Source organism: Camelus dromedarius, chromosome 8 (genome assembly GCF_036321535.1).
Source record: "Camelus dromedarius isolate mCamDro1 chromosome 8, mCamDro1.pat, whole genome shotgun sequence".
Lineage (NCBI taxonomy): Eukaryota > Metazoa > Chordata > Mammalia > Artiodactyla > Camelidae > Camelus > Camelus dromedarius.
Genome location: NC_087443.1, coordinates 6,137,861 through 6,149,978, shown reverse-complemented (window position 1 = coordinate 6,149,978; position 12,118 = coordinate 6,137,861). Strand labels below are relative to the sequence as shown.

The 12,118-nt window shown below is 45.3% G+C and overlaps 1 protein-coding gene across 2 annotated transcripts in view; it reads right to left on the bottom strand.

Annotated features, from left to right (window-relative positions):
- Positions 1-12,118, bottom strand: part of COG2 (component of oligomeric golgi complex 2) — a 38,834-nt gene that overhangs the window by 12,075 nt on the left and 14,641 nt on the right. For both annotated transcript variants that reach the window (XM_031460856.2, XM_031460857.2), the window contains exons 7-10: positions 11,515-11,694; positions 9,728-9,852; positions 6,395-6,521; positions 2,897-3,036 (exon numbers count right to left, since the gene is read on the bottom strand). In XM_031460856.2, the coding sequence (XP_031316716.1) occupies positions 2,897-3,036; positions 6,395-6,521; positions 9,728-9,852; positions 11,515-11,694 (572 nt within the window). The remainder of the gene's footprint in view (positions 1-2,896; positions 3,037-6,394; positions 6,522-9,727; positions 9,853-11,514; positions 11,695-12,118) is intronic.

Here is a 12,118-nt window from a genome sequence, read left to right as displayed (position 1 = left end):
CCCCTCCACTCTACACAAAACACAGGAAGTCGCCTCCAACATGGCCAGAGCCTGACAACGAACACAGCACGGCTTATAACAGAGAAACCTGGGAGCAACTCCGCGCCCTGAGGAAGGGGAAGGCTCTGTAGGTGCGTGGCCTGTTCACCCTGGAAGCAGCCTGGGCAGGGGTCCGCTCAAAGCTCTAAAGCACCAGGGCAGTTCAGCAGCAAGTAAAGGCAGGAGCAAAGAGACACGTCTGCGTACGACGAGTCTGAAACCAGACCAACGAGGAAGTACAAGAAACGACCGCAGCCGACACCGGACGGGGGCGCATTTCACACAGCCGTCCCAGCTCCGCGCGACTCAGCGCAAGGGCCATGGGGGTAAGACCGGCTGGGTCGCGGGGCATCACGGTGCCTCCCCAGCCAGAAGCCCAGCACTAGCCCCTGGCGGCTTCGCTGGGCAGTTGCTCCCAGGATTGAAGTGATGGGTTCTATCTGTTCTTGGAAAATAAAAAGTGTGGGAGGCTGCTTTGGTGGGGCCTGCAGAGTTGTGCTGCAGTTTCACATGTCTGTGGGATGTCATTCTACTCTTGACAGGATATTTGTAAGAAAGGCAACCCCTACACAAAGGTTTCTAAATTCGAGTCTGGGGAAGGCCTCGACACACACCACCCCACGCACACCCCTGCTTCGTGCACACGCAGACCTGAGGGAGCGGGGGGGGGGGGGGCATGTGACCACCATATCACCTCCGCACCGTACAGGAGGGGACAGACCATGTGCAGCACGTACTGAATGTCACATACATGGGGCATACATGTGAATGTTCTAGAAGTATGTAACATTCTCAAAAGATATCAATTAAAAAAGACCTCTTTGCCTTCGGCATTTAAGGGGCTAAATCCACAGTACCCAGGTAGCCACTGATTCACCACCATTTGAGATTGCTTGGGGCACATCTGCATTTATTCCTTCCCTATGAGAAACAAAGTCCTAACCCGACTTTCTAGTCCTCCTGGAAGGACAAGTGGACGCAGACACAGCAGGGTATCGGAGACAGTGCGGGGTGCACACGTGTTCAGGCCTGGTGCCGGGTGGGGAGTCCGGCCCTTTTCCCCGAAGAGGATGGAACAGAGTCAGACCCAGGAGCGCCAACCCGCTATGCGAGTGCAACGTTAACACTGCTCCTGGAACCACGGCCAACCGTCACCACCCCGCTGGCGGTCACGCTGACTAAATGACCCTGACGTGAGTCAGATCACAATACCACTCTGACCCTAGCCGTGTTTGCAGAGTGTTCTGTCATGCCTCAGGGTAATCACTCCAACACCTGATAAAAATCAACAGAACAGGCCTCTAAAGCACTGCCGGAATTTATTTTTTTCAGTGGAAAAACAAAAGTACTGAAAACAAGCTCCACGCTTCATAACTCAAACAACTTCTGCAAATTTTAAAGATTTTAAATAAAACTGTTTACAAAGAAAACTTAACCAAATCTCCCTGAATGCTTAAGGCTAAAATCTGGTGAAAGCAAAAAAGTCTTTCAGGGTCTCGACAGAGTTTAAGGCTCAATAACCAGCCCCGAGAGAACCTGTAATGGGGGGGGGGGTCATGGGATCTGGAGGAAACAGCTAGAAAACAGAAGTCTGTGCCATGAGGGGGTTAGATGTCTGCAGCAACCTAACGCCGAGCCTGGACTACAGAAGACACGGGACAGTTTAAACACCGTTTCTCCACTGTAGTCTCGTACGATAAAGTGATGCTTCACCATTTTAAAGTTCTGCTCATGAAGCAACAGGGCTTCTGGCCCTGACTTAATCTTGATTATCATGTAACAATTATTTCCCACCCCGTCCATGAGTATCTCAGATACACAAATCCTTAATTTCCTACTAAAAGACAACCTACATGATAATGTAACCTTGAAAAATTAAGCACAAAACCCAGTTTTGTATGTGAAAGGGCATCTCACTACCGTTCTTACAGCCATGGTTTCATTATTGAAAGATGATTACATACCTTCTCAATCATGGCAAGCAACTATAATCAAGGTATCTAATGCTTACTGTATTCCCTCTCTGTAATTTTCCCTCAGAACTCTGGGGAAAGACTGCATCGTAATTAATGAAAGCATCCAGCAATTTACACAAAAAAAAACCTACAGTGCTTTAAAGAACATTTAAATGCCATTCCATGGAGGAACTGACTATGATCTCACACAAGAGAATCTGCAAAGTGGCTGTTATCATCTCTTTTTCTAGAGGAATGTATGTTGTGAAGAATTTATCCTAAATCTCCCCAAGCAGTTTAGAGAACCACCTACTGACAGAGGTGATAGCATTATGACACCTGGAAGAAAAGTGTCACTGTTTTCCAGAATGAGAGGGAAAAATGTCACAAAGATCATAAGGGGAGCCAAGATAATACCTGGAATGCTTATAAATGGACAGAGGGGTAAAGCGACAAAGAAGACTTTCAGGCTATGCTGTACCCTCCTCCCTCCGAGGGGAAGACTACCACGGGCAGGCCACGCAGCAGAGAGGGCGTGCGTCTGCTCTTTGATCAGGTGAGCAGAGAGGAGGGTGGGGAGAAACGGCTGCTGTGACTCCAGCTCCATCCGGCTCTTCACGACACATGAGACACAGCACACGGGTGTGCGGCTGGGCCTGGTCGAGCTCAATGAGTCCAGGGTTCTCAGCTCTCTCGTGACCAAAGAGTAAAACTTCTCTTTTTGTCACCCGAGCCAGAACTCTGGCGATCATGACACTCCTTGTGCATTTCTACTTTAAATTTTGCTTCCCAAGGAAGAATACGATAACCACGGAGAAGGGGCTGTTAACTGCAGCAACATCCTTAACCGGTATTCAAACTCTACCTCAGACGGGCGGAGGTGTGGGGAGTAAGTTACTGACCTTATTTGAAAATAAACAGGCAGGTTCCACTTATTAGTGAAGCTGTGGTAGGCGGGATGCGCTCTTAATCTTTTCACGCTGGCCTGTGATCCACATTGCCGTTCAAACGCTCTTACAAAATCCATACTTACGGTATATTTCTACAATAAGAACAAACAGGTGGAATTTTCATTGTAAGTGAAATAACCAGGATTGGGAGCTTATACTGAAAACTGTAATCAAGATAAAGGTCAACACACAGAACCAGTTTCTAGAGCTGATAAGGACCTCATGGGATCTTCCTTCCAAGGCCCCCACTTACAGATCAAGTCATGTCCAAAGTGGTTCCAAGACACACTCAGGTCTCGGGGGGCAAGCCTGTCAGGAAACCCAGACACTTAAGTCCGGTGCTTTTTATCAAGTGACAGCTCTCCTCCGTCTTCTGGGGCGCCCCCAGCCCAGTCCATCGGAATCGGAGGACACGGCAGATCAAGCGGTAAAATTTCCACTGTCTCTCCAGAAGCAGCAGAAGATTTTACAAAGAAAGACTCAAACCATATGAGCACGTACATCACTTTATAGGTGAGACAGCGTGAGGACTGATGGGGGACCGAACGCCACCAGTAAGAGCAGCAGCCAGCCGTGCCTAACATTATCACCCACACACCGTGCTTCGAACTGTATTATCTAATTTAGCCCAGGAAATTACCCTACCCGGTAACTACTGTTACTATCATCCCCATTTTGCAGATGACGCTTCCTCTTGTTTAGGCTCAGAGAGCATTTTCCCGAAGACAAAGCTAGGAAGCAGAACCCTCACCGTCAGCAGCGCAAACCTGCAGCTGCGTGCTCCTCTGCGGGGGGGGGGGGGGGGGGGGGGGGGGGCTATTCCCCAAGAACACTGCAGGACTTTCCACGCGCTTCTCATTCAACAGGGGCTCAATTCTGGGTCACCAAACCATTCAGCTGACTGTGCTCATGTGCTCAGATGGGAATTCTGGTGCAGTTACCACTACTGCAGGTGTTACATTTCTTTCAATTGGTTTCAAGCAACATTTACTGAATTCCCGAGTGTGATCTAGATGTGGAGTTGAGACAAAGAAAGGTATTACTCATCCCTTTGTGGGATAAACTATACCTCTGCATATAATGGATGTTAAAGGAATAAAAAAATATTTCCCTCTTCACAAAAGCATGTCATCTTAAAGCTGCAAGCTGAAAGCACGTCTTGCAAGAAATGTACCCACAAGCATTGTGTATTGGTTAGAATTCTAAAGTCAACATTCCGTCAGAAAGCTTCATTTCTGCGCTGAGAAATCTCCCGAGGCTAACATGATCAACAGGACTCTCTAAAGGGAGACGTAAAGAGTCTAAACTGCTGACACTTAGGGCCACTGTTGCATTCTGTGTAAGGTACCCATTTAAAAACCCTACTTTTTTAAAGTCACAAAAATCACCGTCACACAATTTGTTGAAAATATGACTCAATCATATGTAAAACAGGATGATTAACCACGAGAACAGAGAAGAGGTACTTCTGGGATAACAAAGCTCCAAATTTGCTGTTGTGTTTGTGTTGAAGTCTACCAGGCCCCAGGCTCACCACACTCACCTTGTGCCTCTCGATGCTTAAAACCTAATAAGCAAACTGACCAAGCAGAATTAGAAAAAGAAGCAAATAGAACTTCTAGAAATGAAAATAATGGTAATTAGAATTGGAAACAACGTACAGGTGAAAAAGAGTTTAGACACAACTGGAGAAGGAATCAGTGAACTAGAAGAAAGGCCCCGAGAAATTATCCACAATGCAGCACAGAGACAGTTGAAAAATTAAACAGTTAATTTTGGAAACACAGAGGATAAAGTGAGGAACTCTATTAAGAGTTCTGGAAGAAAATAGCAGAAGAACGAGAGAGGAGCACAACTGAAGGGCTGATAAATAAAAATGACAAAAAACTGATTGAAAAAACACCAATCCTCAGATTCAGGAAACCCAGCAAATCCCAAATACAATAAATAAAACGCCCACACTAGATACACCATAACGGAACGGCACATCACAGTCACAGAGAGACTTTACAAGGAGCCAGAGGAAAAAGGTGTCATGACTAAAAAGAAACAACGGCAATGACTGACTTCATAACGGAAGTCAAGAGACAGCGTTCCAAGTGCAGAGGATTCTAGCTGCAGCCAAACTTCCTCTTTCAGACACAAAAGCAATAAAGTTATTTTCAGACAAATACAAACTGAGGGTTAATTATAAAAAATGAAGTTTACTATCAACAGACCCTGACTAAAAAGTCTTCTAATAGACGAATCTCAGGAGGAAGGAAAATGATCCAAGAAAGAAGGTCTAACATCCAAGAAGAAACAGCAAGCAAAGGAAATGATAAACACGGAGGGTACTTCTGAGGATGATGACCCTGCGAGACAATAAAAATAACACCCAGTTTTGGGGATAAAAAAGTCAAACCAGAAACGAGACCCTGGGAACGATAATACACGCTACGGAATGGGGCCAGCATGAAAGCGCGCCAAGCCCCCTGTGCTACTGGGATCTTACACGAAGAAACAAAGGGCAGAACTTCCAAATTAGTGGGCGGACAAACACAGAATAAATGAGGAAAACAAATCCCTCGAAGTCCAAAATACAAAGATGGTGGAAAAGGAGAGTAAAAAAGGAAGGGATAAAGGAAAAGAGGGAAGAGAAGTGGGACAAACAGGAAGCGTAAAAAAGGACCCAGAAATCAGTAACCATGACCATTCTAAGTTTAATAAATCCCCTAATTAAGAGACAAAGACTGTCTTGTAGAATAAAAAAATCGAAAATCAAAAGCCAAAAATCAAAAGTCAGGGCAGGCGGAGGAGGAGAGACACCAAGAGGCTGAGGCACATGGGCGCCGAGCAGGACAGCAGGCGGCGGCCTCGGGCCACCCGCCCGGCGCCTTCGTTCTTCACCCGGGCACCCGGTCTTTTAAAAATGGTACAATGGAACACAAATGCATGAACTTACTTTTGAAATATTAACCATGAAGTCTTTTAAATGATCATCTGATTTTTAAAAAATAAATACTAAGGCCTCTTAATCTTTTAAATTACACAGGACATTTACATACTACATTTTAAGACCCAATCAGTACGTCTTATTTTCCTTCAACATTGTGCAGTTGAGATCTAGAAACTTAATTTCTCATGGAAAAGAACTGCAAAGAGACTTGTTTTTAACGGTCCTTGGGATCTTGTTTTAAAAGTTAAAAAATAACATACATTTCTAAGTCATAATTACGTCTAGACTTAATTTTACTTTACATTCATTCTAAAAATATCCTTAGTCCCCAAAGTATCAGAGACTATGACTTGGGTAAAACAACATGTGGATTTTAAGGTGCTCACTCACTCAGCAACTCAAAATTTGGTTTTTAATAAACCACAGAACCAAGACAGTGCAGAAGAGAACACGATTATTCTAAAGCCTCCGGTTAACATCTTTAAGAATCAAGATGATGGAGGAAAAGGTACCTGGTGAAATGCATCAGGATTCCCAGGATTAAAAAGTGATGGCAATTTTTCTTCTAATCCTCGTACTATTTCTGGCCAGACGGAATTCACCAAAAAATCATATCCGGGAACAGTATTGCCTTTTTCACTGTGAGAGAAGAGAAAAATTTCAGTCAAATATACCAGAATCTTCTATTTACAAAGAGCAAAATTCCACTGTGGTGCTTTTATTAAAATAAAAGTTCCTCAGCCTAAAATTTATTTCAACCTTTATTTTGTCAATTAATTTGTTGCTAAACTCTAACATCTATTTCACTCTTTGATTTCAGTCTCACCTTGAACCTGACACACCCTCTGTGTCCTGACCCCTACATCTATCACATACTAGCCAAGCTAGTGTCAAGAATAGTACAAAACTACTACACCGACCTGCCTCAGCACTCTCTTCTGTGCTGAAATGGGTTTACACTCTATCTCGGAAAAGAAGCAGTCTAACACCACAAGAAAAGCAATCTCCGTATTCAACCTTAACATCACTCAACTCTGAAGCACTGTATCTACTGAGACGATCATGTGGTTTGTGTCCTTTCTCCTGTTGATGGGGTGTATCACACTGACTGATTCGTGTATGTTGAAGCACGCTTGTGTCCCTGGGATGAACCCAACTTGATGAAGACTGTAAACCATGCTAATCTACCAATTACTAACGGCTTTGCAATGAAGCTATCGCTGAGATTATTTTCAGTTCTAAAATTCTAAGACTATTTCATATAAAAGCTCAATCACAAATCTTGATACAAAAAACTGATAACATTAATTTTGCGTGTGTGTGTGTGTGTGTGTTTTATTTTGTGTTTTTTAGTGAAGGGGCTGGACTTTGGATTTCTAATTCACAAACTCAGAGGAGAGACAACACTGAGATAACCCACGCGCTCAGGAGCCAGAGTACCTGAGGTCAAATCTCAGGTCATTCCACTCCTCTGGGTTTTGCTTTCTTCATTCTTAAAACAGAGATGATAACAATACCCTCCTCACAGGATCATTACATGGATTAGTGTTTGTAAAGCACTCAGGACGGCGCCTCACATGGAGTAAGGGCTACGTTATTAACGGTTAAGTCACAAGAACATAAATATAAAAGGCAACTTCCTTAAGTTGCTCTTGAACTCTGAAGACCTGTTAATATCTTCTGGGCAACACGATCTCACTATCTATCCACTCTGACTGCTGTATTACTGAGTAATATGCTCTATTTTAAGATAATTCTCTTTAAAAAATGGTCATCAATTCAACATACGGTTTTATTTTAGCAAAACTGGGAGTTGTGTAGCTGAGCCGGGCCAGTCAAATGGGCATTTAACATTTCTGGTAAGTATTAAAAATACACAGTAAAAAGTTTTCAAAATTTTCCTGCTTAGCAAAAACCATTAAGATGGACAGCTTATTAAAGAAGCTATGCTTTATTATCTCGAAAGAGCTATCAAATAATCTTAGGTATCGATGAGAAATTACTGAGGCTGGAGGAGGGCAAGGAAGATGCTTACTTCCCACATACCCAACCCCACAGACTGTATCATATACTTTTAATCATAATAAGAACCAGCTCTATTAAGGTATCAGAAGAGAAAAAGAACAAAACTGAGGATTTTACACAAGAGACGTACGTGACATAAGCAACACTGAATGACAAGACACTTCTTTCCCAGAGTAAATACCTAATTTAAGCCCCAAAGAGAACATTTAAATCTGCAAGATTAACAATTAGAAGAGCCGATCCATATTCCTTGGAAGGCAAGTCCTGGACGCGCTGGGGCTGCGAGATAGAAAGGGCCCCTGAAGGCAGAAGCTGAGCGAGGGGAGGCAGGGACAGCATGGCGACGGCGACCCACCAAGGCACAAGCTAGAGTCCTCAAACTCCTGAGGCTTCCGCAAGAACTCTGCCACACTGGGCACTGTGGGCAAGAACGTGTGAGGCTCTGAAACTTGTCATTTCAGGACCGCAGCCTCATCAAATCTAATGACTGGCTGTTTCACAACTGTGGCTCCTTTAATTTTGCCTCGTGACTTCTACTGAATTCTTACCCAAGTCCAAATCCAACTAAATCTTCACGGTGCCTAAACAAAAGAGGCAAGAATGGGCTTCACTTGAAATCGGGGAGTGGAAATAGAGAGGACTTCACAGGTCAAACAGCGTATTTATCCCCCAGACTTTTTTTTTCTTTTCGAAGGACGAAAATTCAAGATCAAATGCAATGCTTACTCTATGAAGACAGAGACCTGAAAATAGGTTAATTCTGTCGTTATGCAAACACTGGGTAGCTGCTGTCTTCGGGACACTGTGCCAGGATGGGAGGTGTGGGCCGGACAGGAGGGGAGTGCACAGCTAAGATGGAAGTTGGCCCTCGACAGAAGTCAGAGCCACATGCAGTGGAAGGCAGAGAACAGGGTTCATGCTCAACGTTAGGATAAAGGATGGTCTCCTGAAGGAAGTGGCATCTGAGCTGGGGCTTCACGTGGAGTGACAAGTCAACAGAAAGACAGAGGGAATGGGAAAGGCAGGGGCTCTGAGGCAAAACAGAGAAGTCATGGTGTGAGCTGGGGCAGCAGGTGCAACCGTGAGCTGGAGACCAGTGGCAGAAGGGCGGGTTCTACAGACAGGAGACGCACGCCGGAGAGCCACCCGGGCCACAGCATCAACGGCCTTGCACGCCGCGTCCAGAAGCCTGGATCTTCCTCAGGGACCAGTGAGAAGCCACTGAAGACCTGGGAAGAAGGTACTCTGAGTCTCAGAATCCAGGGACAGCTGGGGGACAGACTGAGGAGGGAGAGGGTGGGGGCAGGGAGATCAGGCAGGGAGACTCTGTTCTCCTGGACAAAAGATGGTAAAAGCCCAGACTGGGACAGTGGCAACGGTGAATGGCAAGGGGATATTCGTGCAACAGAACTAAAAAGTCTGGAAATCAGATAAAAGGAGACAAAAGTGAAGATGACTTTAATCACATTAGCATAGAATTTGCTAAATTAAACTGAATTGATACTGATAAACAGATTATGACATTAGAATAATGGAAGGAAACCAGTTTTTACTTAAGACCTGACTTAGGAAAAAGTACAGAGACGGGAAAAGCACTGGTCCTGGACTCAAGAGAGACGTGACCTTCACCTCACACACCAGTCGCAGCATCCTTCCCTGTAAGATGAAGCTAGTGACCCCCAGTCACCCCACAGCTCCGTGCTGGCAATTAAACAGGAAAGGACTTGCAACCCAGGCCCTATAAGTTGGCAATAATCACTGGCGTGCGAGGAGTCACCGGGGGCGGTCCCTGCTTCCCCCCGACCTGACGAGTGACCTACCTTGAGATGGCGCCTCCTGTGACCTCTCGAAGAAGGCGGCAGTGGTGGGGGACAAACTCCAGGAGCCTGCTGTACATGAGCTGAAGGACACCTGGATGAGTGTCAGCAATCTGCTCTATGATCACCTGTTAAAAGGAATATCCTTTTTAAAAATACATCTGAAAGAGACATATGAATTATATGCTACAGAGAGAAGAATAAAGAAAATCTTAAAAATAGGCTTCCTCATTTCCCCCCCACCCTCCCAGATTGACACGTTTTCTAACAGCAATAGTCACACTCAGAACTAGCTCCGAGGATGAGGGTGCACGGCTCTGCTGTGGGGGCGCACAGGCTGGGTGACGGACTGGTCTGAAGCTGAAAGCCAGGCACAGTCATCTGCTTCCCTTCTGAGCTGGAAAGGGAAGTAAGACGACGACTCCCCACGACACTGGCCCCTCACCACCTTGACCTTGGTCTTTTCTTCTACCATCATTCAGATCAGGGGAAGGTCTGAGACAGAGGAAGATGGAAGAAAACACATTTTACTGTGGCATTTCATCTTCTGTGTTAAGGTTGAGAGTCAAGGGGTGAACAGTAAGATAAGCTATGAATTTACATGAAATTAAAATGTGGCCATGGTTTGTTTACTGAATAAATAAACCATGTGCCACTGAAATGCCAAATGCATCTTTAATTTAGCACGTTAGGTTCAGTTCAGTGAAAAACAAAGGCATAAATTAGTAACCATTTTCACTTACTGAGAAAGAAATAATATAGGTGCTTTGTCTTTTTCACCTGTATAGAGACAGCTAACAAATACAGCAGGATACAGAGGGAAGTGACAGACCACTTGCTTCTAAGCAATCCTAATGAAGTGGACAGGATTGTTGAAATTAGGCCTTAAGTCTCATTTTTTATCAATGAGATTCAGTTTTTCCCATTCAGAACGGAAGACCTTCATCCCAAAGTCAAGGTAAGCAGGACTCTGCGCTTCCCATACTGAGGGGTGACTGAACAAAGTCCGCCAACACCGAGGACGGGCCTGTGACTTCTATCAGTTTGAAGCAGACAAAGTTGCCATTTTTGTGTGTCGGAAAATGCTGAGTACTGACAACTTCACACAGTACAATCTACATTCTGGCTGCTCAAAAGCATGCTTATTTCCAAATTTTAACTGCATCCTAGGAGGTGAAGGACAGTGGACACTCAATTCTGGATTTAAGGTATTACTCTGCCAATTTGCCTCTAAAAGTCCTTCACCTTTGAACATCCTCTCCCTCCTACCATCCTGGCCCGCAAACTCCTGAGTATCTTCCAGACCTCGGCCACACCTCTTCTGCGGATGCCCCTCCGTGCTCACGGCTCTCACACGCTCCTCCCCCGGGCACTTGTGTGCAGCGCTGTCACCTGCCTAACCGTCCTGTTCCACCCACTGGACCAGTGGTTCAGAAATGTGTTCTACAAGCTTCATTGACGTATAATTTACATACCATAAAACTGACCTAAAAATGTTTTGACACAGACCTTCTCCCTAGGCAAGACCCTCGCCCCACGAAATGAAGACGACCCCTGGGCTACAGCATCGCAAGGCAACACACGAGAGGGTGCCCGACTCCTGGCACGCCGGCTGTCACCACCAGAGACCAACCCTTCCTCACAACTGACACTGCAGTGACTAGGAGAATCTTTACAGAGAATCTGCAGAGGTCTTTCCCCTGATATATCCCCTCACACGCGGGGAGGCCGCCAAGACAGAGGAGATGCTCCAGGAACGTCTGCTGGATGAAGGCGCTGGGGGCACAGACCTCGTCCATATACGGTTTCACCAGGACTTGACCGACCAGGGCCTCGGCGTCCCGTGTCTTGTCAATCGTGGCGTAGGTCCGCAAGCAGTGCCGGATGATGTCGACGTTGGAGGTCTGCAGCCCTTCCAGCAGGAGGCCCTCCAGGGACTGCTGCAACATGGCCGTAATGCCAGCGATGCGCTGCAAGAGGAACAGGCAAGAAAGCTCCATGCAGAACTATTTCTCAAGATTCCAATTTATCCGTAACAAATTTCTTATTCCAACAGGAGATAATCTGTGTGAAATTAAAATAGCTGCATTTTCTGGAGAGTAACAATGACTCTCTCCTCCTCCCCATAATCTCTTTATAATTAAATCCTTACCATATCAAAGGAGGACTTAGACAGAATTGCAGAATGAGAAAGTAAGTTATTTTCCTCTTAAGCTGCAGAGTAAATCTGAAAAACACCATGAAAGTGAAGTCCACTCGAGAGCTCTGGATAAATTAACTACATCAGGTGGTGTCAAGTTACACGAAATCCAGAATTAATTTTACTCTTACAATTCAGAGAATAGGCCTGTGTCTTCACACAAAATCTACAACGTGTGACACTTAGGAAGCAGA